The sequence below is a fragment of the Gopherus flavomarginatus genome, chromosome 2 (genome assembly GCF_025201925.1).
Source record: "Gopherus flavomarginatus isolate rGopFla2 chromosome 2, rGopFla2.mat.asm, whole genome shotgun sequence".
NCBI classification, from domain to species: domain Eukaryota; kingdom Metazoa; phylum Chordata; order Testudines; family Testudinidae; genus Gopherus; species Gopherus flavomarginatus.
In genome coordinates, this window is record NC_066618.1 from 293,784,120 (window position 1) to 293,809,444 (window position 25,325).

At 48.3% G+C, this 25,325-nt stretch overlaps 1 protein-coding gene across 10 annotated transcripts in view; it reads right to left on the bottom strand.

The window, feature by feature from the left end:
• Window positions 1-14,346: 14,346 nt before the first annotated feature.
• The window catches only part of PTP4A3 (protein tyrosine phosphatase 4A3), a 174,244-nt gene continuing 163,265 nt past the window's right edge, over window positions 14,347-25,325 (bottom strand). For all 10 annotated transcript variants that reach the window (XM_050941418.1, XM_050941421.1, XM_050941428.1 and 7 more), the window contains one exon: window positions 14,347-23,652. In XM_050941418.1, the coding sequence (XP_050797375.1) occupies window positions 23,535-23,652 (118 nt within the window). In that variant the 3' untranslated portion in view covers window positions 14,347-23,534. The remainder of the gene's footprint in view (window positions 23,653-25,325) is intronic.

Below are 25,325 nucleotides of genomic sequence, written 5' to 3' on the forward strand. Positions count from 1 at the left end.
ACGGCCAGAATCAGGCCCCACTGGGATGCCCAACCCCCCGCCAAGCTTCTTCTCACCACTGCAGGGTCCTAAACTCACTCGACAGTGACATTTTTTGAAGTAAAAGTTCACTAGGCATCTGTGTTTCTGAGCATGCTCCCCGCAGCACCCACACCAGGGTGGGAGGAGTCTGGCCACCTAACTTGGCTGAGGGGCCCAATCGGGCTCCTCTAAGTGAGCTTACAGAGGGTGTGGAGGTGGAAGACCCAGTGTCCAGGCTCCCTGCACCAATGATTATTTCCTCCCATGGAACAGCTTCAACAGGAGTGATTGAGGGAGTCCGGCTGTCCCAAAGCCCAGTGTGTTCATCTGGCAAGTGGCAGATCCCCATTCAAATTCTTCTCCCCTCAGCTAGAGGGTGGGCCTTGAACCTGGACTCTTCTCCACTGCCAGCTTTTGTGAATCCTTCTCAGGTGTCTGTCTTGCCCCAGTTGTTCTACAGGAAGCCCAGGCACCAACCCAGATTTTGTGAATCATCCAAAAGCTAGGCATGGTGACGTTCACTGTCACCACACCTCAGTCGCATTCTGAATTTAGCTCTTGGTGTTCTATGTCAAACTGGGTGACGTTCTTTGGATGAAGAGGATTATTTCAGTTTCGAGTTACCTGAAGTGAATAGCTCATTTGACACATATGGTTTTGGCCAGTCACAAAAGGGCCAAGAGAGAAGGAGAAAGGTGCTGCTGCTGGTGGTGCTGCAACTTCTCTGCCTTTAGTCTAAAGGTTAGGCTGCATTTACCCTAGCTGTAAAAGGCAACAGTTCAAATCTCTGCTCTGGAATAGGCTCACCATGGACTGTCCTTGAGTCACTGAAAAGTCTGAAAAATTTCACATTCAGTTTGACCCAAAACAAAAATTTAAAATAACGTATTTCTCATAAGTGCCACTGAACTGAAATATCCATTGTTTGCCCAGCTCTAGCTCTAGGTAGAGCCCACTGAGGTAGTGCCAAGGCATCTAATCAGGGAATCGCTACCACTGTTTGATCAAGGGGGACCCCCCCTCCTTAGCCTGTAGTAAACCCCATGTCCCTGGCGGGCCTGTGCTGCAGACAGGAGGCACTGGGGCACTCTGCATTGGTTTCCACATTGAAGCAACACCCCCACAACCGAGCCCAGAGAGAGGCCCCCTGGGCAAGCAGAGTTACATCAAGCTGTCAGGGACGGGAACTGTTTCAGCCCTGTCCCTGGCAGCTCTGCTGACTTCTGAAGATATTGTCAGTGCAGCCCCGGGCGGCCCGTGCACTCGGAAGAGGGACTGGAGGGTGGGTAGATGAAGAGCTTGTGAGAGTGGAACCTCAGCCAGATCTAAGAACTGTTTGGAGCTCAGAGCGTCAGGGGCTGGATGTGTGTGTGTTTTGAACCCCAATTTCCAGTTCAATCCAAGGGGCCTGCTCTGAAGATTGGATCTAGGCCAGCAGGAGGGGGCTGCTGCCCCCCACTGACACTTAGTGGGGTTTTTGGCTGGCCTCTCCCAGTACCAAAAGAAAGGGAAATGGATGAAGAGAAATCAGGATCCTGAGACTGACAGTCCCCAGGGCCAAGGGGGAAATGCCAACACTCCAGGTGAGCCTGATTGACAGGGCAGGCCAGCCAATGAGGGAGCCAGGAGTCCAGGAGCCCATCCTCTGTGTGAGGGAAGTTGCCTGAGGCGAGCGGGGCAGAGCTAAGGGGAGAGCAGCAGCCAGAGATAGGGGAGCTGGAGCAGCTGGGAGCTGGGGCAGGGCAGACCAGCCACGCCGTCAAGGAGCCAGGGCCAAGCTGCAGCGGGGAGCTGCGGGGCCAGAGCCGAGACTGTGGGCGCCGGTCACGCTGGAGCCGAGCACTGGGAGTGGTTGGGAAGAGCGAGGGGGCCCTGGGCAGGGGCCCAGCGCAGGGAGACACCCTCAGACACGCAGGCTGGACTTGGGGGAGAGGGAATGTGACCCTGACCAGGGAGGTGGGCAATCTGGTGAGAAGAGCCCGGGCTGGCTAGAGCCTGAGGCCTGCGAGGGAGCCGGGAGTGTGAGGAACAGGCTGTGACCTGCCCTCATGTCCCAGAGATGCCGGTTGTGGTGCCCTCGAGCCCACAGGGCGGGTCCCTTGTTCCCCTTCACCCTCTTCCATTTTTCCTTATTTTCCTTACAGTTGCTGTTTAATAAATTGTATTTGGTTTGAACTTAATGTGCTGCTCAGAGGTCAGGGAAACAGCCGGTGCAGAGAGAGTACCCCGGCGTGGGGCCACCCCCGAGCACACAAGAATCTCCACTGTCATTTAAAAAATAGTAAATGTCTAGCCCATCATGCTTCTAAATGTGATCCCCCTAATGGTTCAAAAAGTATAAGGCAAATCAAAAGAATCCCCCAGATAATTTTAAAATCTCATGATTTGGGAGGCCTGACTTGTTTGAATGTATTGGGTTGGCAGTATCTGCCGATATGTGGGGGGTATGGAAGCACTTATCTTTACAGCCAAGCAAATAATTCATGGGGAATAATTTAGGCTGTGAACCCATCCCATATCCTCTTCACAAATTCTCTGTAAAAAGCTTACAGGGCACTCAAATTTATCCCGATTTCAAAAATAATCCTGGGGTGAGTTCAATGAATAATTCTTCTTCAGGAATCAGTTTGCTAGTTAAAACTCACAATGTGTGGATTGGACACTCGGGTCATATGACTTGACTTCTGTTCCCTGATTGGATGAGCAGAACTCCAAGAAATCTGATTGCTAGCGTGAATGCTCTCCTTTCCTTATTCAATATTTATTTTCAGGGAATATAATGTACTACCAAGGAGACAGTGTGTTCCAATGGGCAGAGCACTGGCTGGGCAGTCAGGGAATCTCAGTGCAGTCACAGTTCTGCTACTGACCTGTTGCATGAGCTTGGATGAGTTGCCTCTCTGTACCTCAGTTTCCTCATGTGTTTAATAGTCTACTCACCCATACTGCCCTTTGAAAGGTGCCTTCATAGATTCCAAGGCCAGAATGTTGTATCACACAGGCCAGAAAACTTCCCCAAAATAATTCCTAGAGCAGATCTTTTAGAGCAACATCCAGTCTTGATTTAAAAGTTGTCAGTGATGGAGAATCCACTACAACCTTTGGTAAATTGTTCCAACGATTAATTACTCTCACCAATATAAATGTATGCCTTATTTCACACAGGCTCTGTTCAAGATGGTTTCTCTCAGCCACAGTGTCCCAGCAAAGTGGTGACTGGCTCTCCCCTTGCTCCGGCTCTCTTCCAGGGGCCCAAAGGTGCTGGTGGTTTTGTTTTCTTAGGTGAAAGAATGTGGGGTTGTCTGCCCCTTTCTTTTCTAGTCCATTGAGTCTTGGAAGTTGATTCTTTTAAAGCAGTGGTTGTCAACCAGGGGCACGGGGTACACAGAGGTCTTCTAGGGAGCACATCAACTTCTGTCAATATTTGCCTAGTTTTACAGCAGGCTACATAACAAGCTAGTGAAATAAAGTACAGGTTAAAATTTCATACAGACAAAAGGAGAAAGTCAGCAATTTTTCAGTAAGAGTGTGCTGTGACACATCTGTATTTTAGATCTGATTTTGTAAACAAGTAGTTTCTAAGTGAGGTGAAACTTGGGGGTGCACAAGACAAATCAGACTCCTGAAAGGGGCACAGTAGACTGAAAAGGTTGAGACCCACTGTTCTAAAGGATCCCCTCAAAGCAAAGTTTATCCAAGATGTGAGGAAGGCGACCTGAAGTCTGGTGGTGAAGGCTCCGAGTGTAACTCACACACCTCCTGGGTGTGGTGTCCTGTCCCATCTAGTGTCACCAAAACCATTTAGAGACAGTTAAATGAGTCTGCTCAACAGCCAGTTGGCTCTTAGCTCATGCAGTAGAGGATCATGCACTAAGTTCCAAAAGTCCCAGGTTTGATCCTGCCGACCAACAACCAGGGTCTGTCAACATTATATGTGCTCTTCTCCCTCCACTTGTGTTTGCTGAAATGTAAATTGCTCTGTTCACTACCATCTCCTTCCCCTGCTGTGTTGATGACCCTGTCTGCTGCTTATATAAACCCCTATTCCTTTGCTTAGGACAGACCTCTTTAACAGCATTTGCCTAGGAGGGGCTGTCGGGGTTTCACAAGTAATGTCGTAGAGGGGGAACTCATAGCTCTCTATGTAATGTTGCATCATGATTTTATTGACCAGAGAGTTGTTAGTTTTCAAATGGTACCTCCAGGGATTTCTCCCCACCCCCACCCCCCAGTTTTGTGAACTAGTTACATGCCAAGCCTGGTGGCTGAACTTTGCGACTCTGTCCTCACGCACAACTATTTCACATTTGTGGACAATATATACCTTCTAGTCAGTGGCCCTGCTACGAGTACCCGCATGGCACCATAGAATGCCAACATCTTTATGGCTGATTTAGAACAACGCTTACTTAGCTCTCATCCCCTAACGCCCCTACTCTCCTTGCGCTACATTGATGACATCATCATCTGGACCTATGGAAAAGAAGCCCTTGAGGAATTCTTCCATGATTTCAACAATTTCCATCTCACCATCAACCTCAGCCTAGACCAATCCACACAAGCGGTCCACTTCCTTGGCACTACTGTGCTAATAAGTGATGGTCACATAAACACCACCCTATATCGGAAACCTACTGACCGCTATACTTACCTACATGCCTCCAGCTTCCATCCAGGACACACCACACGATCCATTGTCTACAGCCAAGTCTAAGATACAACCGCATTTGCTCCAATCCCTCAGACACAGACAAACACCTACAAGATCTCTATCAAGCATTCTTAAAAACTACAATACCCACCTGCTGAAGTGAAAAAACAGATTGACAGAGCCAGAAGAGTACCCAGAAATCATGTACTACACGATAGGCTCAAAAAAAGAGAAAGTAACAGAATGCCACTTCATCCCCCAACTAAAACCTCTCCAGAGCATCCTCAAAGATCTACAGCCTATCCTGAAAGATGATCCCTCACTCTCACAGATCTTGGGAGACAGGCCTATCCTTGCTTACAGACAGCCCCCCAGTCTGAAGAAAATACTCACTAGCAACCACACACCACAAAACAAAAACACTAACCCAGGAATCTATCCTTGCAACAAAGGCCGATGCTAACTCTGTCCACATATCTATTAAAGTGACACCATAATAGACCTAATCACATCACCCACACCATCAGGGGCTCGTTCACCTGCACATCTACCTATGTGATATATGCCATCACGTGCCAGCAATGCCCCTCTGTCATGTACATTGGCCAAACCGGACAGTCTCTACACAAAAGAATAAATGGACACAAACCTGACATCAGGAATCATAATATTCAAAAAACAGTTGGAAAACACTTCAGCCTCTCTGGCCATTCAGTAACAGATTTAAAGGTGGCAATTTTGCAACAGAAAAGCTTCAAAAACAGACTCCAACTAGAAACTGCTAACTTCAATTAATATGCAAACTAGATACAATCAATCAATTTAGGCTTAAATAGAGACTTGGAATGGCTGAGCCATTACACACATTAAATCTATTTCCCCATGTTACGTATCCTCACACCTTCTTGTCAAACTGTCTTCAATGAGCTTGATTATCACTACTCAAGTTTTTTTTTCTCCTGCTGATAATAGCTCATCTTAATTCATTAGCCTCTTAGAGTTGGTTGGGCGACTCCCACCTTTTCATGTTCTATGTATGTATACATATCTCCTCACTATAAGTTCCATTCTATGCATCCGATGAAGTGGGCCCACAAAAGCTTATGCTCAAGTACATTTGTTAGTCTCTAAGGTGCCACAAGTACTCCTGTTCTTTTTGCGGATACAGACTAACACAGCTGCTACTCTGAAACATGCCAATTTAGTGACTGTTTGGAAATTTGAATTGAAATTGAAACATTAATACACACTTTAAAAGCATACACAGTGTATGATAACATATGTGTATCTGAGAGTATAATAGATTTGAGAAGTATGAACATAGACTAGCTTCCTTATACAGCTGTTATTTTTATGACAATGTCAGTGCATTCATTTCCATTATGTTGGCCAACCTAATAATTTCCAATGATGATTTGTAAGAAAAGTCTCAATGAGCTCTCCCTGACAACTAATGATGGGCTGGGGGGAAAGGCTTCAGGACCAGATTGTATTTACATTCACACCTAATCTACCTAGGTATCCAGCAAACAGAGCTGTGTTGCCCAAGTGATAGATTTTGGCTGGGGTTGGGTTACAGATCATTTGAATGTGAGGGGTGGGGTTGGGAATGAAATGTTGTTGTTCTTATTGTATGAGTAAAAGGCAGTAGAACCGTACTTAGCCTGTGCTGACTGAGGGCATCAAAAGAGAGGGTGGGGCCCTGTCCCTCTCCTCTGTTTAAAGATAGAGCTGATTAGGCTCCATAGAGAGTCTTTTGTTCTGTTAAGTGACCACTGCAGCTGAAATCGCTGATAATCAGGTCTATATGCTTAGTCCTGCTATGGGGACAGTGTTCCTGTGGGGACAGTGTTTGTGTAAAGGACAGCCCAGACTGCACCAGCAGCGAGGTTCCCCCACTGAGAGTTCAGCTGAAATCACTGAGAGCGGGTGGAACCTCAACAGACCAACTTGCAGAGGTCACAGAGGCAGGCGGCAGCAGAAGGTGACTGCGCAGGGCCATTGGCAACAGAGCGGTGGAGTGAATGGACAGCCATGGCCAGAGCGAACAGTGAGCAGCTGGAAGAACGAGCAAGGTGCCTTCTTGCCCCCCACCTGGGAGGTGTACTGACATGAAAGCACCTCCGACAGCTTAAATAAGGCGCACATTAAATAAACATTTGTTTGTTGGACTATATTTTAGTGGCTTTGGTCCAGAATGCTAGATTTGTGACTGGGAATGGAAACTTATATAAATATGTTTCCTAGTAGGCCAAGATTTTTAAAATGCAGTATTTGCCATGGTTGTTATCTCCCATTGTTGCTATCTTGAGAGGTCATTATGTTGGGGTGTTTCTGTACTAAACATTTTTATTATTATAATTAATTTTTACATAAGAATGGTCATACTGGGTCAGACCAATGGTCCATGTAGCCCAGTATCCTGTCTTCCAACAGTGGTCAAGGCCAGGTGTGTCAGAGGGAATGAACAGAACAGGGAATCATCAAATGATTCATCCCCTGTTGCCCATTCCCAGCTTCTGGCAAACAGGCTAGGGACACTCAGAGCATGGTGTTGCATCCCTCCCCATCCTGGCTAATAGCCACCGATGGACCTATTCTCCAGGAATGTATCTAGTTCTTTTTTTAATCCTGTTATAGTTTTGGTCTTCACAGCATCCCTTGGCAAAGAGTTCCATGGGTTAACTTTATGTTGTGTGAAGAAATACTTCCTTTTGTTTTTCTAAAACCTGCTGCCTATTAATTTCATTGGGTGACTGCTGGTTCTTGTGTTATGTGAAGGGGTAAATAACATTTCCTTATTCACTTTCTTCACACCAGTCAAGATTTTATAGACCACTATCATATTCCCCCTTAGTCGTCTCTTTTCTAAGATGAAAATTCCCAGTCGTAATTTCTCCTCCTGTTTCATGCCCCTAAACATTTTAGTTGCCCATCTCAGTACCTTTTCCATTTCCAATATAACTTTTTTGGGATGGGGTGACCAGATCTCCTCACAGTATTCAAGGTGTACAAGTACCATGAATTTTATATTTTCTGTCTTATTATCTATCTTTTTCTTAAAAAAGCAATGGTTTCAGAGTAACGGCCGTGTTAGTCTGTATCCACAAAAAGAACAGGAGTACTTGTAGCACCTTAGAGACTAACAAATTTATTTGAGCATAAGCTTTCGTGGGCTACATCCGATGAACTGGGTTGGAGCCCACAAAAGCTTATGCTCAAATAAATTTGTTAGTCTCTAAGGTGCCACGAGTATTCCTGTTCTTTTTAAAAAAGCAAACAGAATGTTGGGAATCATTGACTGCCACTGTACATTGGGTGGATGTTTTCAGAGAACTATCCACAATGACTCCAAGATCTCTTTCTTGAGTGTTAACAGCTAATTTAGACACCATCATTTTGTATGTATAGTTGAGATTGTTTTCCAATGTGCATCACTTTGCATTGATCAACACTGAATTTCATCTGCCATGTTTGTTGCCCAGTCACCCAGTTTTGTGAGATCCCTTTGTGATGCTTCCCAGTCTGCCTGGGACTTAACTATCTTGAATAGTTTTGTATCATCTGGAAATTATGCCACCTCACTGTTTACCCATTTTTTCCAGATCATTTATGAGTATGTTGAACAGTAATAGTCCCAGTACCGACCCCTCAGGGATACCACTATTTATCTCTCTACATTCTGAAAACTGACAATTTATTCCTACTCTTTGTTTCCCATCTTTTAACCAGTTACTGATCCTTGAGAGGACTTCTCTCTTATCCCATGATGGCTTACTTTTCAAAAGACAATTTAAATTAAATATATTTTTTTAAAAAAATTATATGTTTTTAGAAATCTAGATCTGTTATATGTTTTGGTGTAACTTGCATTATCCTTATGTTAAATTTGCATCATACTAATAAAATATTTACTTTATTCATATCTCTTTTATATCTCTCATTGGTCCTGACACCCCCTCGTGTAAATTCGAACACCGCCCCTAATTTCAATTCCTGGGGAAACCACTGGTGCACCTACAGAACCTGCAGATGCCCTGCAGGCATCGCCTGTGTTACCCAGGACTCTTCCCCATCCGGAACCTAAAATTCCCCCGCTGGACAAGTGTGGTGGTGACCACAGCCAGTTTCCTGGTTTTATGAACCAGTCCCAACTCCTAATCCTGCTGTGCCTGCAGTCTTTCCACATGGACCAGTCTCAGGTTGGACTTATCAGCCAGCTGACTGGGGTGGCATTGGCTTGGGCCTCCCCACTTCTGTAACATCCTGAACCAGTCTGAGGCCTTGGTTCAAAATATCACAGTAATTTTTGATGACCTGAGCTATGTACGCACAGCGGAGGCTGGGCTCCAGACCCTGCAGCAGCGACACCGGCAAGTTGCTAATGATGCCTCGGAGTTTTGGCATCTCGTGGCTGACACCGCGTGGAATGAGACTGCACAGTGCTACCACTTCTGTCTTGGCCTTGAAGATGAGATCAAAGATGAGCTTGCGTGAATAGAGCCAGTGACCAATTTGAACACCTTGATCAAGCTCAGGATTAATGTTGGCGGCAGCCTGATGGAACGCCGCCTAGAAAGGAGGTCAACCTCCTGACCTGTGCCAACTTCACCAGATCTGGTTTGCCAACTCCCGGTGCTCTCATTCCAGCCAAACGCAAGTAGATTGGCCAAGCCCAGCCCTGTCTCTACGATGCAGAGAAAAACCAGTGTCAAGCATCAAGCCTATACCTATACTGCAGTAAATTGGGACACTTCGTGTCAAGCAGCCCTGTGAAAGCAGATCTGTGTTTCAGGTTGGGAAATGGCAAACTCCAGCCCAGATAGAGGGATCTAGTCTTCCCCCTCATGCCAGTGCCTAGTGCCAGCATAGGTCTGCTGAAACTTTGGCAACAGAAAATTGCCAAGCCGACATCCCTCCAACTCCCACTCCTTCTTCAGCACCCCACTATGTTGGAGGTTAACCTAGAAGCTCTAGCGGACTCTGGTGCTTCAAATAATTTCATGGATTTGGAGTTGGCCCAGGTGCATATCCCGACTCAGTGCAAGACTCCTCCCAACTTCATGGAGGCCATTGACAGATCACTCCTCTATTTGGACCCAGTCACCCACCAAATGGCCCCCTTACAAGGCATCACCTTTCAAGGTCACCATGAAGTTCTCCAGTTCACGTTGATCTGTGCACTGCACTCTCCAATCATTCTTATCATTCCATAGTTCATCGCCAACAATCCATGTATCCACCGGCAGACTGGCACGATTCAGTTTAATTGCCCATACCACCAGCTGTCTTGCTTCCTGAAACTCAGCCGGAGGCCAGAGGTCCTCTGCAGCTCTACCTGTCACCCAGGGGATCCTGAGACCAAAAGACTTAGTATGGAAGGAACCCTGGCAGTCTCCATAAGAACATGAGAATGGCCCTACTGGGTCAGACCAGAGGTCCATCTAGCCCAGTATCCCGCCTTCCAACAGTGGCCAGTGCCAGGTGCCCCAGAGGGAATGAACAGAACAGGTAACCATCAAGTGATCCATCCCTGGTCACTCATTCCCAGCTTCTGGCAAACAGAGGCTAGGGTCTCCACTATTTTCCCAATTGCCTTGGGAATATCTGCCAAGTATCAGGCTTTAGCAGATGTTGCTGGGAAAAACAAACAGGCTGACATCTTGCCACCACATTGCAGTTACAACTGCCCCACTGATGTCCAGTCTGGAATGGAGATCCTTTCAGTTGAATCTATTCCCTCTCAGAACCAGATCTCTAGGATCTCTAGAGCTATCGCAAGGAATATTTACAACAGTATTTCAACTATCCCTCTGTGTCCCTGGCTGAGGGTTTGATCTTCTTTGTGACTAAGAAATATGGCTCCCTGCATCCTTGTGTGGACTACCAGGCATTAAATAAAGTTACAATCCAGAACTAGTACCCCTTACCTCTTAATAATGGGCGCATGGAAAGAGTGAGCTCTGCCAGAGTCTTCATTAAGCTGGATCTTTGTGTAGCCTATCATCTAGTTTGGATCTGAGGAGACAAGAGGAGCCAGTCTAGAAGGAACCTTCCGGAAGCCTCTGTATTGGGTTTCTGTAGCTGGTATAGGCATTTCAAATATCAGGTCATGACTTTCAGCCTGTGCAACCCCTTGGCAACCTTTCAGCACTTCATTAGTGATATCTTCCAAGACATGTCGGATCAATTTGTGGTCATTTACCTTGATGAGATCTTCATTTTTTTCTGATGATCAGGATCTTTGTGACCAACTTGGCACCGCATCTTAGAAAGGCTCTGGCAAAAACATCTGTATGCGAAATGTGAAAAATGCAAGTTCCACTGGGTCCTGTCACCTCCTGGTTGGATCTCAGTTCCTAGTCTAGGTTCCCAGAGACCATAAAAACCTGAAGTAGCTCAGGAAGGCCAGGCACCTCAATCAGCACTAGATCCACTTGTCTCTTTTATTCCCGATTTGACTTTGTTGTAACCCGTCAACTAGAAATGGGCTAGAAATGGGAAAGCAAAAAGGAGCACCTTGAGCCTGATGAGAAACTTCCCTCCACAGTGCTTAAGGTGTCCAACTTTGTCAATGGGTCAATGTGACAGCGATCTAATGTCCATCATGCTGTCTCATGATTCCTTCAAGACCCAGATCTGCCAGACCCCGGAAAACACAGATGCTCCATTTAGTTCCAAATTCAGGCTGCAGGATTGCTTCATCTATCACTGTCGTAAACAGATAGCTAAGGGTTAATGTCTCTTTCACCTGAAAAGGAGTAACCTGAAACACCTGACCAGAGGACCAATCAGAAAACAAGACTTTTTCAAATCTGGGTGGAGGGAAGTTTTGGGGTGTGAGTTCTTTGTTCTTTGTCTTGTGTCTGTGCCCTCTCGGCTCTGAGAGTGATTTTTCTATCTCCTGCCTTTCTAATCTTCTGTTTCCAAGTTGTAAGTACAAAGATAGTAAGACAATAGTTTTATATTGTTTTTTTGTATTTACATGTGTGTAGTTGCTGGAGTGTTTTGAATTGTATTCTTTTTGGATAAGGCTGTTTATTCACTTTTTTTTTCTTAAGCAATTGACCCTGTATATTTTCACCTTATACAGAGACTATTTTTAATGTATTTTTCTTTCTTTTTATAAAGCTTTCTTTTTAAGACCTGTTGGAGTTTTTCTTTAGTGGGGACTCCAGGGAATTGAGTCTGCAGCTCACCAGGGAATTCGTGGGAGGAAGAAGTCAGGGGGAAAATCTCTTTGTGTTAGATTTACTAAGCCTGACTTTGCATACCCTCTGGGTAAGGGGGAAGAGAGATTAGCTCTCTCGGTACTTGTGTTTCCAGGACTGGAAGCAGGGAATCTCCTAGGGTCGTCCAGGGAGGGGAGCCTGGGAGGAAGTAACCAGGAAACAAGGGGAGAGGGTTATTTCTCTTTGTTGTAAGACTCAAGGCATCTGAGTCTGGGGGTCTCCCAGGGAAGGTTTTGAGGAGACCACAGTGAGCTAGGCACTGTATAATTCCTGGCTGGTGGCAGCTTTACCAGGTCCAAGCTGGAGGAGGTAAGCTTGGAGGTTTTCATGCTAACACCCATATTTTGGACGCTAAGGTCCAGATCTGGGAAAAAATGTTATGACAATCACAAGGATCTTATTTATGTTCCAGAGGGCCAGCCTAGACTCCCGGTTCTTCTCTGGACTCTTTCCATTTGCCCCACATCTTTCTTAAAATGTGACACCCAGAATTGGACACAGCTGAGGTATCACCAGTGCTGAGTGGGACAATTACCTCCCATGTCATACATGCAAGAATTAGATAAAGTTCATGGAGGAAAGGTCCATCAATGGGTATTAACTAGGATGGTTACAGATGCAACCCCATGCTCTAAGTGTCCCTAAAACTGACTACTGGGAGCTGGGACTGGATGACCGAGGATGGATCATTTGATAATTGCCCTGTTCTGTTCATTCCTTCTGAAGTATATGGCACTGGCCACTGTCAGAGACAGGATATTGGACAAGATGGACCATTGGTCTGACTCAGTGTCGCCGTTCTGACGTTATTTGATTTTCCTTCCCAAGTGTAGTACCATCAATAATTACTCTGAGTACATTTTTTTTCAACTAATTGTGCACCTGTCTTACAGCAATTTCCTCTAGACCACACTTCCTTTTGTTTGTGTATAAGAATGTCAGGTGGGACTGTGTCAAAGGGCTTACTAAAAATCATGCTAGATCAACATGTGCCCTGCAATGGGTCTCCAGGTGTACTTTCTCCACTCCACCGTTCTGGAGGCATGTCTGTACTCCTTCCTTCTCATCCACCTTCCTTGGAGGGTGGGGTGGGGTGGGGTGGGGTGGGAGGGGAAGACTGCCCATATGGACATCCCTTAGTTTCTTCTCATTGCAGCTTACAGCAAATTTCAGGAAGATTCCAACATGCAGACAATAATTTACCAGTTCTTTGCTGTCTGCCACTGAGACAAAGGACATAGAAAGCCAGGCTTGATCACCATAAAGGAGGGATCGGTGGTAAGAAATGAGAGAGATGGAGGTGGGGTTGAGTGGGGCCTTCTAGGACAGGCCAAAAAGCACTGAACTGGGAGACCTGGATTCGATTCCTGCTTCTGCTACTGACCTGCGGTGTGATCTGGGCAAGGTTGCTTCTCCTCTCTGGGCCTCCTTGTCCCTCCTCCCTTGTCTATTTGGGGTAGGGAACTAATTTTTAAAGTGTCTCTCCAGTGCCTAGTAGGATGGAGCCCTGATCTCACATGGGGCTCCTAAGGGTATGTCTACACAATGAGAAGTAGCGAATCTCAGAGCCTGAGTCAACAGACTTGGGTTACTATGCTGTGTAGACCTATGTTCCCCCAAAGCTGTGCGGCCACACAGATGCGCAGCAGCCTATTAAGCGCCGCATCGGTGCTCAGGACTGCGGTGGGGAGGGGTGCCCCTCTCATGGACCCAACCCAGCCCTGGCTCAGACCTGCCACGGCTGGGGAGGTCCCTCTCCTGTGGCCCCAACTCCAGAGCTGCCGTAGTAAGGAGAGGCGCCTCTCCCCACCCAGGCCAGGTGCTGCTGTGGAGAGAGCGAGTTGAGTCCTCCTCCTCTCTCTCCACCATAGCCCTGGGGAAGCCTGTACCCCAATCCTTCATCCCTGGCTCCAGCCCAGAGCCCACCTCAACCCTGTACCCCCGTCTTGAGCCCCTCATCCCCAGCCCAGAGCCTGCACCCCCACACCCCTGCACCCCAACCGCGTCCCAGCCCTGAACCTCCTCCCACACTCCAAACCCTTCGGCCCCACCCCCACCACATGCATTGTGTTGTGTGCACTAATACGGAGATGATGGCTCACGTATCACCTCCATATTGGTGCATGTAACAAAATTCATTCTGCACATGCATGGGAAAAAACAGAGGGAATACTTATTCAGACTTCAGGCTCGGAAGCTCACCCCCTTGCTAGGCTTCAGAGCCAAAGCTTCAGCCCGAGCCAGGACTACTCAGCGATTTTTCATGCAGCAGCCTAAGCCCTGTGAGCCTGAGTCTGTCGAGTCAGATTCTGAGACTTGCTGCCGCGTAGACGTCCCCTAAGCACCCCGCTGCCCCCACACAAGCCGTGCCTAACATAACGCAGAGCACGGGAGCTGCAAAAGCACTACAGTGACAGGTGAAGAAAAGTCCACAACACAACGTACAAAACAGTGAACCCTTTATTTTTATTTTGCTGTTGTTGCTGGAGGCAAAACCCCCTTAATCCACTTTAGGAATTTCATAAAAGTGATTACAAAAAGGCATACGATTTTACACAAGACATAAGTAAACAGACTTTTCTTTTAAAAAGGGTTATAAAGTGTCAAGATCTTATACCTCATCTGCATATCCCAAGTGATGCTGTCTGGTATAAAAGCACTGGATATAATAATTTAGCTACGGCTCAGACCAAAAAAGTCATTGGGCTTAATCTACATACTACTAAGATTGCCCACAGAGATTAAAAGGAAAACTATACGCAGTTCTTTGTTGCAGAGAAAGAAACAGCTGGGAAATCAAGAGTTCTTCTGGGAGAATATTATCTAAAGTAAAGCAGAATGCTTAAAAAAAACCCCTAAGAATGTTGGTTATATGCTTGAAAATGTGATGTCCACTGTCCCATAGCCCCACACTAAGCAAAGACACCAGGCGAATTCTTGCCTCACCAGACAGGATCCATAGCAAGACCGAAAGCTGAAGCTGCCTATGTAGCCAAGTGGTTAGAAGCAAATGGGATAGAAGAACTTGTAAACTGCAGTTTAAAAAAGGATCTTCCTTTTGCTTCCCTATGTCAGTTTTGAAAAATAAAGCAACTTAACCCTCATTTTGTTTAGACAGACGAGCCTCTGCCTCTTCCCAAATTGGCTAATGATAATAACCCTGTTGCTGAAAGCTCCTTCAGCCCACGTATGGTGGTGGTGGCTTTATCTCAAAACCCGTAATGTAATTTACCAATAACACAATCTTTAAATAGGTAGAAACAAACCTCAGTTAAAAAGATGGCCATTTACACAGGTATTTCACACTCCTCACCACTGTCACCTTCCAGTATTTTCTAATTTTTTTTTAAATCACAAAGCACTGAGAACAGAAGGGAAAACATGATCATTTTAAGCCAAAACATTGTAATGCACACAGAGGAAATGACCCCCTCCCCCCAGGTTAATATTTCACACCCCCACTGAAACGCAGTTAGACAATTCCTCTCCTTCATGAATAGCATAAAGCTTCTTCAGATGCTGGTCAGAGAGTGTCTGTTTATAGCGATCATGCCGAATGCTAGGGTTTGGCACAGTGTCAGCGCTAGGAATTCAAATATTTACGAGAATTCATTTTAAAGGGAAGGGAAGAAGGATATTGTCTATGGTGCCTACAGTTCAGTCTGTGCCTTTTTTTGGCTTCCTTATGATAGACAAAGGAGACATGAAATGTTTATTTCTCCTGCTGTTTGTTTTTCATTTGTAACATTCGGAATGTCAATCAGGTTTTTCCCTAGTTTTGCTGGAATGAGCCAGAGAAGTGGTTCAGGGATGGTCATGATGCCCTGGCCACTTCAAAGGGAGGCGGGAAGGGATAGCTCAGTGGTTTGAGCATTGGCCTGCTAAACCCAGGGTTGTGAGTTCAACCACTGAGGGATCTGGGGTTAAAAAACAAAACAAAAAAACTGTCTGGGGATTGTTCCTGCTTTGAGCAGAGGGTTGGACTGGATGATCTCCTGAGGTCCCTTCCAACCCTGATAGTCTATGATTCTATGAATTAAGGACAATTCTTTAAGTAGGAGTTCTCTTCTTCCAAGCATTTGATATAAACAAAGGTTAGCAAAACCAAATACAAATCACTTCCACCATGCAGCATGCCTCATTTCGTGGTTACAATGCCTCCAGTATCTGAAACCTGCTTGCTTTCCAATTGTCTGGGAACCTCCCAGGAAGAAAGGGTGGACAAAGCAGGAAAAATCCTAACATCTCAGGCCTTTTCTGTTGCCTTTTAAAATACTTTGTGGCCAAGCTGTTCAGAAATGGGTACCTCAAGTCTGGCTCCTACGTCCAGAGTGAAAGCACTCAGCACCCAGCAGCTCCCCGTGAACACAGTGAGAGGATGGCTGCTTTGCCCTTCTGAAAAAACAGGCCCCTTTCATTTAGCTGCTTAAAAATGGGCTTAGGAGCCTCACTTTAGACACCTACATTTGGAAATCTTGGACCACAAAGTACAAAAAGGCACAAAGCTGTTTTTTCCCCGTGCGAGTGCCAAAATGCCACATGTGCGAGAGGCAAGGGAAAGACTGTCCAGCTTTGAATTAAGCCACTGAAATGATAAAGCAATATCATGGGTGAGAAGAAATGAGAGAGAGAGAGAGAGAGCGCGTGTGTGTGTGTGTGGGGGAGATATTGCTCTGGTTGGCTGTCATAAACTGCCGCTGCTAGCCAGAAATGGTGGCAAATGTTAGAGATAAACAGGAAAATCTGAGCATCTTTTCTGCTTTATTTTGTTAGCCCTATCAAGACAATCCTAACCACAGGATTTAAAACTGCATCTTTCAGGCTTCATAATCCCTTTTCTGTACTCGTATTCCCCCCCGCCCCACTCCCACTCCCAGCTCTGCTCCACTCAATCACTTTTATTTGCAAGTAACGACTGTGCAGGTGCAAAGATTTCCTCCAAGAACTTCTGTTGGACTGACACTTCTTAACCAGCTGTGAGTTCGAGACACAAGAACCCTCCCTGCTCCCTGACCAAAACCATCGGTGTCTCATACACAGAACTACACCTTTAGCAAAAGGAGGTAACAAGTTCCGTCACAGGAGAGAGGTGTCCATTAAAAACCAATTACGGCAGCTAAGGGGGGCATGGTTTTGCAGTGACCTGGAAAACTGGTCACCATTTTAACACAAAGAGGCCTTCCCAGAAAGTTCACAATACCAATCTTCAAAGCAAAGCAGAAACATCAGTCTCCTGTCCCCTCAGTTCTACATGCTCCATGACATCAATGGAATGGATTCTGATTTATCCTGCGACTTATTCCCATCCAAAGAAAGAGAACACCCTCCCAAGTTCAGATCACACCCACCGCGACAGACAAGAGGCACTTGTTTCAATCTCTGAACTCTACGTGGGGGTAGTGGCGCAAAGGGGGTCTGAACTAGGCTGAGCTCTCACACTCCCCCCGAGGAACAGAGCAGATCTGAACCCATTGCCACTCAGTCCAATCCCGTGCCACCGATCCACACTGAATGCTCGTGACGATGCACATCCCTGCTCACGCTGGGTTGCATCGCCTTTATCCTGAGGGTTAGGGTCAGGAGGAGAGGGAGAGAAAGGGACCTCACGCCAGCAGGGTGTTGATATAGAAACATTTCCACAAGTGCAAAGGAGTGCGCAGCATTGGCAGCACCCTCAATCCGCCGTTGATCAGCCATGGGCCTGCCTTCCATTTGGGAGGCTGAAAGCTCTGCGGTGCAGTATTCTCACAGGCCCGTCATGTGATGGAAAAGAGGATTTATCAGCAAGGTACACGGATTGTACTAGAGCAGCAACATGGCTGCAGCCTGCTGTGATTTGGGGGTGCATTGTGTCACTCCAGGCATTTTGGCCAAGAGGAACTGGGTCCATCAGTGTGACTGGGCTGAGCATCCTCCCACCGCTGTTGGACCAAAGTGGTGCCGATGCGGGTTACAACAGTTGAACTCTGAAGCCCTCTAAAGGAACTCATGATACATCCACTATGATCACTATTCGTGTCCCAACCTTGCCACGGGCTCCACCTGTAGGGCACAAGTCTGCTGCCACTGACTGCAACAGCATTTTGTGATTGACACCTTTCTCTGCCACCCCCCTGCCCCCTATCTTGCTGGCTTCTTGCTCAGGTGAAACGTGCTAGCGAAGTGGACTGGAGGAGAAACACAAAGGGAGTTCATGGGAGCCGGTGGGCGTCCCACAGAGAGCAGGGAAAGGGCTGGATGGAGATGCATGTACTCTTAGGACATGGTGCAGAAGTTAGGAGAACCTACAATCACAGTGCAAATCCCCAGTGAAGACAGCATCTTTTGTGAACGCCCACAAATAAATGCTACAAGAGTAAATCAGAGCGAAAAGGAGCATCCAATCTGGATCAGTTAAACATCAAACTTCATCCTCTCCGGGCTACTGCTGCCGCAGGTCTGTCCCATCTTTAACCTCTCCGAGACTCAACAACACACTACTCCCTCTTATCCCGGGTGGATTTGTAGAGCCCCTGCTAATGTCACGTTAAACTAAGATGGGGATTTCTGTGCCTTGGATTCTGAAATCTTGGGAGAACCACCGCGGACGTTGCCATGCAAATGTAAGGAGCTCCTTTGCGTGGAGACTGTATCCCCTAGCATGGAGGATACTGGCAGCAAATCAAAGACAGGGCTGGCGAGAGAGCTCTTACTCTATGCTGTCTAGACAGATAGTACCTCAGTGCCATCTCACTTCCATCTAAAGGCAGTGACCTTGTGGGGGATTCCTGCCAAGAACCAGAGGCAGAGGAGAGACGAGCTGTTGGCACAGAAACACAGCACTGCTCTGGGGCACTGCTCAGTGTGGTGCACACCCGAGGTCATCATGATCTCCCAGTAGTGCGCAGTACAGCCGAAGGAATAACGCTACTCACCAACCCCCTGGGATTGGCCTCAGTGTGAGCATTCTGTGAAGCGGTGGTGTTTGGGGTGGATGAGAGGCAGCACTAGAGACGGTTTCCGAATAAGTCAGGCAGCCTGGAGCCATTACACCTACATCGGCTCCTTTGCATATGTCTGAAGAACCTATACAGCCTTCTTTACAAGATCAGAGGTGAAGCTGCAGGAGTGGCTGGTGACTGTCTGTTTTTAGGGGCCCAGAATTTGAGACCTGAAATGGTTCCTGATGCTCAGCACTTTTTGAAAGTCAAGGCCCCTTTAAGGCAGCTCTGGTTGGGCACCCCAAAAATGGAGGCACTCAAAATCACTAGGCATTGTTGATCATCTGGGCCCTCCATGTGACTAGGTTCTGGCCTACGTCGCTATTACTGACAAGGAGCAGATGAAATCAGCATTTGTAATCCCCATTCATGATCTCCATGGGAAATTAACGGAAGATGCTACGACGAGGAGTTACAATCATAAATTATGCTGAGGGGCAGAGTCCTTTCCATTCATGACTTTGTGCTTGGCCAGCGTGGCAGGTGAGTGGACTACATTTCCAATTCGGGATACAATACGCATGAACAACTTGGGCTGGCTTCCCCGGAAGGAAGGTTTTGCACTGGGGTGTGGATCGTCTCTCATCATTTCTGTGTGTTCTGCTCAGGAGGAGGGAAGTTTATATTCTTCTTTCCATTGGTGGGGCCTTCCAGCCCTGGTTCCTCGACAGACGAGCTGAAGTGCCCTGCGGTGCTTAGAAATAGAGCCGATGAGACAAGAAAGGCCAGAGGATTCGTGGAAGGCAAATATGTTCCATTTTTCATCTGTTAAAAATGTGTTTTCTTCTTGCAAGGGCAGGAATTAACAAGCATATTGTGGTGGGTGTTTAAATACATCACTTCTGCCACTGGACAGCTGCCCCATAAGCATGCCCAGTGGTGTTCATGATGTAATTGTCGCCATGTGTTCACACACACCCATGCTCCAGTGTGCCTGCATTAAGGATTTCACTTGGGGCAGGGTGTGTGCGCAGGGTCAATGGGTTGCTCTGGTGTGCAGCATGTCAAGGCAGACTCCAAAGCTGAAGCCAGGCCTGACTCCGAGTGGGGGTTTGAAGCATGCCCAGGGAACATGTGACCTTGCAGGCTGTTTTGTTTGGAGTTCTTCTGGTATCAGCACCTCTTTCTAGACTGGAGGGTGCCATCTTTACTGCTGGCTGCAGTAGAGGTAGTTGGCTGGGCTGGGGAAGATGAACTGCTGAGTCCACCCAAGCTTCGAATGCCCAATACGGAGGCACCTGCTTGCAGAGATCCTGAGCTGGGACCCAGCCGAGGTCAAAGCCGACAGCGCTGACAAACTGGGAAGCATACAGCAGTGCATGGGGCGGGGGGAGGGAAATTCGTCTGTTTACCTCCAACGTTAGAGGGGCCAGTGGAAGAGGCAGGACCTCTCCTCTCAGACCGACCCATACAGGATTGAGCTGGTGCAGCACCGCTGAAGCCGCGTTCACACTGGGCCAGCACATGCCATTCTCCACCGCACAGCGTGGAGGGCGGAAACTGGCCATCTTCCATGTCACATGGCCTTAAACAACAAGGAGCATCCACAGGCAGTACAAAGTATCCTAGGCAGTGCCTGGGCATGCTCAGATAGCGACTCAGGACAGCTGCGGGGTGGAGAACTCCCCATCGCTAGGTTCACCAGAGCCCCAAGAGAGAGTGGGTGCAGCAGTGAGCCAGAGATCCCGTGGATGGTGTTCCTGCATCTCCCTCCCCCACAAACACTCCTTGCACTGCAGATCCATCTGCCACAAGGGAAGGTGGCTGCTCCCCCTCTGCCCCGTTTTAAACAATCACCAGTTCCTGGATATTGTGGGGCTGGCCGGCTCATGGCAGAACCTGGAACAGCCAGGGGGCTGGGACGGAGGGAAAAACCCTTCCCTGGGGCTGCCTCTCTGAGAAGTGTCACTGAAATCCCTTTAGAGACCCTGCTCCGCAATCAGCTAGGGGTTAGTGAAGAGCAAGCTGGTGGCGGGTGATTTCTGAGACTGGCTCCTTTCTGGGCTCGCAGAAATGCACAGTCACATGGAGGAGCAATGGCATGGGTTGGCAAAGCAACGGGAGCCCTATTCTCCCTGCTACAGAAGGGAGCCATGGAGAGAAAGGAAGACTCCCGGGGGTTTCAAGCTGTTCTCCCGACTCATGCCCACAGGGGAGCACTGCACTCCCTGAGCCCAGGGGCACTGGGGCAGAAGCAAGTGGCATTTGTTTGGATGTGTCCAGCTCACCTGCCCCTTCCAAACAGAGCAGGCTGCTCACATGAATCTCCCCTTTCTTTAGGCGCAGGCTCCCCTCCACACACAGGGCAGGAGAGCCCTTAGAAATGGACGCAGGATTTGGAGGAAGAGTTTCTTAATCCTTCCCCACTACAGGACCTGCATGCAAGAGACTGACCCTTCCGAGCCCCTCTCCAAACCTAGGACTCCAGTGGTTTTCACGCAGATTAGCCGGGGAAGTTTCCGGGAGGACACCCCCCATGTAGCTAACACTCAATGGCCACACTTAGCACTTTGCTATCCATCCTCCCAGCCATTCTCCTCTCCGCTTTCGGGACACGGACACACACACACACCTGACATGATGTGCGCAAGCCACAGGGGAAGTGCACGGTGGAGCTGGGATTGTGGGCACTTGCTATGTGCTCTGCCCGCCAGGCCTCGGTGGCAGCATCTGAGCAAAAGGCTGCCCTGGACAGCACCCATTCTCATCAGACAAGCAGCACATTAACCATCTTCTTTCCACTTTGTAAAGCTTTTGCATTCACTAGAGAGGTCAGAGGTGACAGGACACACGTGGGCAGTGCTCTAGGGAAGGGACACATGGCCGACACCTGAAGTCCAGGAGCAGACCTGCCATTCGTTCTTGCCTCGATTCCTTAGAAAAGAGGAAGGGGTAAGACAGAATAGTAGAGTCCAATCCACAGGCCCCCTACAGATCTGGGCATCTCTGCCACAGCAGCGTTCTCCTGAAGTCACTGCTTTGCCGGACTGGCCTCCTCCTGTAACCAAGGTGCTCCCCTCTCCTGGGTAACACACTTATCCAGGCCACGTGCACCAAGGGAGAGGATCTCAGCCCTTTCCGCAACCCACTGGGGGAGCCCAGGGTTACAGCTGCAGCCATCTGGAGAGAACCCAACTTCAGTGATACTTCCCCAAGGGCAGCGGTACCTAACCCCAGCCACGGGTCATGGCCAAAGGTGGATGGCACTGCAGAGCACCGTGGAGGGCTGGCTACCTGAACGGGAAGCTGCTGCAGCAGATGCTGTGCCACGGGGAAGATCAGACCCAGTCAGAAGAGAAAAGATGACAAATTTCAAGAGAAATATTACCACCCGCCCCCCTGTGTTCCTCCGGGGTTCACTTGGTGTAGGAAGCTGCTCAGTCTTTCAGCCAGACGGTGGCTTTCAAGGTGAAACAAGCAGATCCTGGCTAGTTACACTAACGCTGAGCCAGACGGGAAACTCCTATGATCCAAGAATGTGACTGAAACGTCACATACTCCCAATTCCCTCGCACACTACGCCTCTGTGACATCAAATTGTCTGGCTGCCCCTTCTCCCTCCCCTGTCAGCCCCAGCACCAACCCAGTCCCGGAGTCTCTGTTTGGAGGTTGTGAATATGCTCTGGGATGCGCCTATCTAACACCTGGCTAGCGTCCACACCTAAGCCGCTTTCCTCCCAACTAGAAGACCCTTTACTGGCCCCAGCAACGTGCTCCCCTTCTATTCCCACCCCCCTCGCCCCAGTGTACAACCCACTTCCCAAAAGACCATTTGATTTCAGAAGGAGAAAAGGAACTCTAGGGGTAGGCTCTTTTCAGGCAAAGGAGAAAGGTGGCTGGGAGGGGGAAGAAAGCCCTTGAAATCTGAACGAACCGAGTTCTCTGTTGGAGAGTGACGTTCCCAGGGGACACACGGGGGATGTTTGGTGCAGGGCTGGAATTCAGTCAGTGTATGTAACAGCGCCGTTTCCTCCTCAACAACACTCTGCCCCGAGTGACTGACTGGCGCCAACTCCAGGGAACTAAAACAAGCCACTTGCCCTTGATCCTATGTGCCCCAGTGGATATGTAACATTGCGGCCCTAATGAAGAGCAGCACAGAGAGAAGGGAGGGGAAAGAATGTCTGTGACTAGTGGGGAAACCCAACCTCAGAGCACATCCTAACCCCCGATCCAGCAAACCCAATGGAAGGGGCTGGCCCGAAGCGTATCTGACACAATGCCAGACTGTGGCTGTCACACACTAGGCAGCAGGCAAGTTCTCTGCATTTCTCCCTCCCACAACCCATCCCCGGGGCGGCGCAGCCTGGACAGATCTCTTCCTGCAGTTGGGTTCAGTGCAAAGAATTCAGATCCACTCAAGCTCCGCCTGCAGCTGGGGAAAGGGTGAGGAGGCGGAAGGGAGATTTGGGGTGGGGGGGAAATGATGGGCTAATTCTTTGTCCATTAAAACCAGGAGTGAGATGCCGAACCATCTTCTCTCCTTGGCCTTAGCTGGCCAGGGGTGCAGCGATTCTTTAAAGAGAGAGTGCCCCGTGTACAAGGAAAGGTCAGTGTCACTTTGTCCAAGCTCCCCGCAACTCCACCGTCCGACCCTGTGTGCCCCCATGTGTGTGTCCGTGCGTGTGTTTTGGCAAGAGGTTGCTGAGGTTACATGATGCAGCATCTGTTCTTGTGGTTGTGAGGGTCCTTGAATCGGAGTCTCTGCTTTGGCCGGTATTTTTCCAAGTACATTAGCTGCTTGCTGTTGATGGCTCCTCTGCGCTTCCTGGAACACAAAGAGAAAGCCATGAATGCTCCCGAGCTGGGGAGCGTCCCAGAACCAGCCCTGCACTCCAGGACTCATCTCTCAGTGTCCATGCAGCAGAACCCCGAAAGACTAACAGGGCCCATGGCCAGCAAGTGGCTGTAGAGGCTCTGGGGGAAACATCATGCACCTCACAGGCTGGGAGTTCAAAACCAGAGAGGTCCCTGCTCAATTAGTGAAGCCAGAGGGCTTGTTCCTACAAGCCACATTTCTCCCCTGTCCTCCCTCTCGCACTCGGCTGTGCAGCAAATCCAGCTTTGATGGCAGGAGGCTTGCATGTCTGCACCCGTGCTAACCCTGTTATCTGGGGAGTCAAGAAATATGGGATGGAGCAAACTCCTGCAGGCTGATGTTAACCAGAGGGAAATGTAGACTGAACAGTGCCCTGGCAGGGAGATCTGTCAGGCTCTGGATTAGCCTCTCCCAGGGAAATGGTGGGAACCTCTTGGCTCTGGGGCATTTAAAACTGGACTAATATCGATAACAGACTTTGGAGAACGTGCAGCTGGGCTGGCTTCACTAACTGGCTCTTCTATTCTTAGTCCCTGATTTGCTCCTCCCATTTTGAATTGCTCTGTTCTACACACACAATGAAACTTTTCCAATGAAAATGGAGTGCGCTCGAAGGAGGAGCCTGAGCAGAAATAGTGGCGTGGGACTCCTCATCTGGGGCAGGAACTGGGGATCAGACCATAGACAGAGATTGATGTCCTTGGTGTTCATGGAAAACCCTCCTGCAGTCATAGCTGGTGTCAGAGAAAGGGGAAAGAGAGAATAATCCCCATATTTGCAGTCCTAAATGGGAGCTGCAGGGCATGGAGCAGAATATATTATGAAGACTAGACTGGGATTGTAGAAGAAAATAGAAACGGTGGCTAACAGCAAGTATCAGCTATGAGAAAGGATGTCTATTATAGCCTAGGCTGATTTATGACCAACAGAATGGTCAAGAGTTCTTCCAGTGGAGTTCCCAGGATCCAAGAACACCAGAGATCCGTGCAGCCCTCCCCACTGCCCCCTTCCCAGAACTGCAAACTGGCAAAATAGAAACCTCTGTCATGAAAAAAAACCAACCAACCAACCAGTCACAGCACGTGTGAGTCTGGTCAACTTCTTACACACACACACCATGCACGACACTCGCTGCTTTCTGTGCCTGCCTTCTGATTAAGGTGATTGTTGGTCTAGAAATCAACTTATCCACTCGGCTCCTTCCTTCCTTCCTTTTTAGCATTTAGTTATTTCACTGCCCAGGACCTCTGCAATCTCTCTTTCATTTACCGAGTAGCTGTCAATGCAGCAGAGCTGAAGGCTCAGCTCTTTGCCTGGGGGATCCTAGCTCTGCTAATGAACTGCTCAGGACTCCAGAATAAAGTCTGCGTTAATAGGTCACTAGGAGTTTAGCAGACTAATTATTCCCTGATCCCTCTGGCCCACAACCACCAACATAGCTAGGGAAACAGCAATTGATGATGAGCAGCAAATAGGCTGGGTCTGCTCAGCTCTGGCTACCGATTTAAACACACAGACTCCTTACAGACAACTAGACCCATGGAGCACAGGGCAGCTAGGTGGGAAAGCAAACAACCCTCTCTCTGTGCAGCCAACAGGCCTGTGAGACTCGTTTTCTCCAT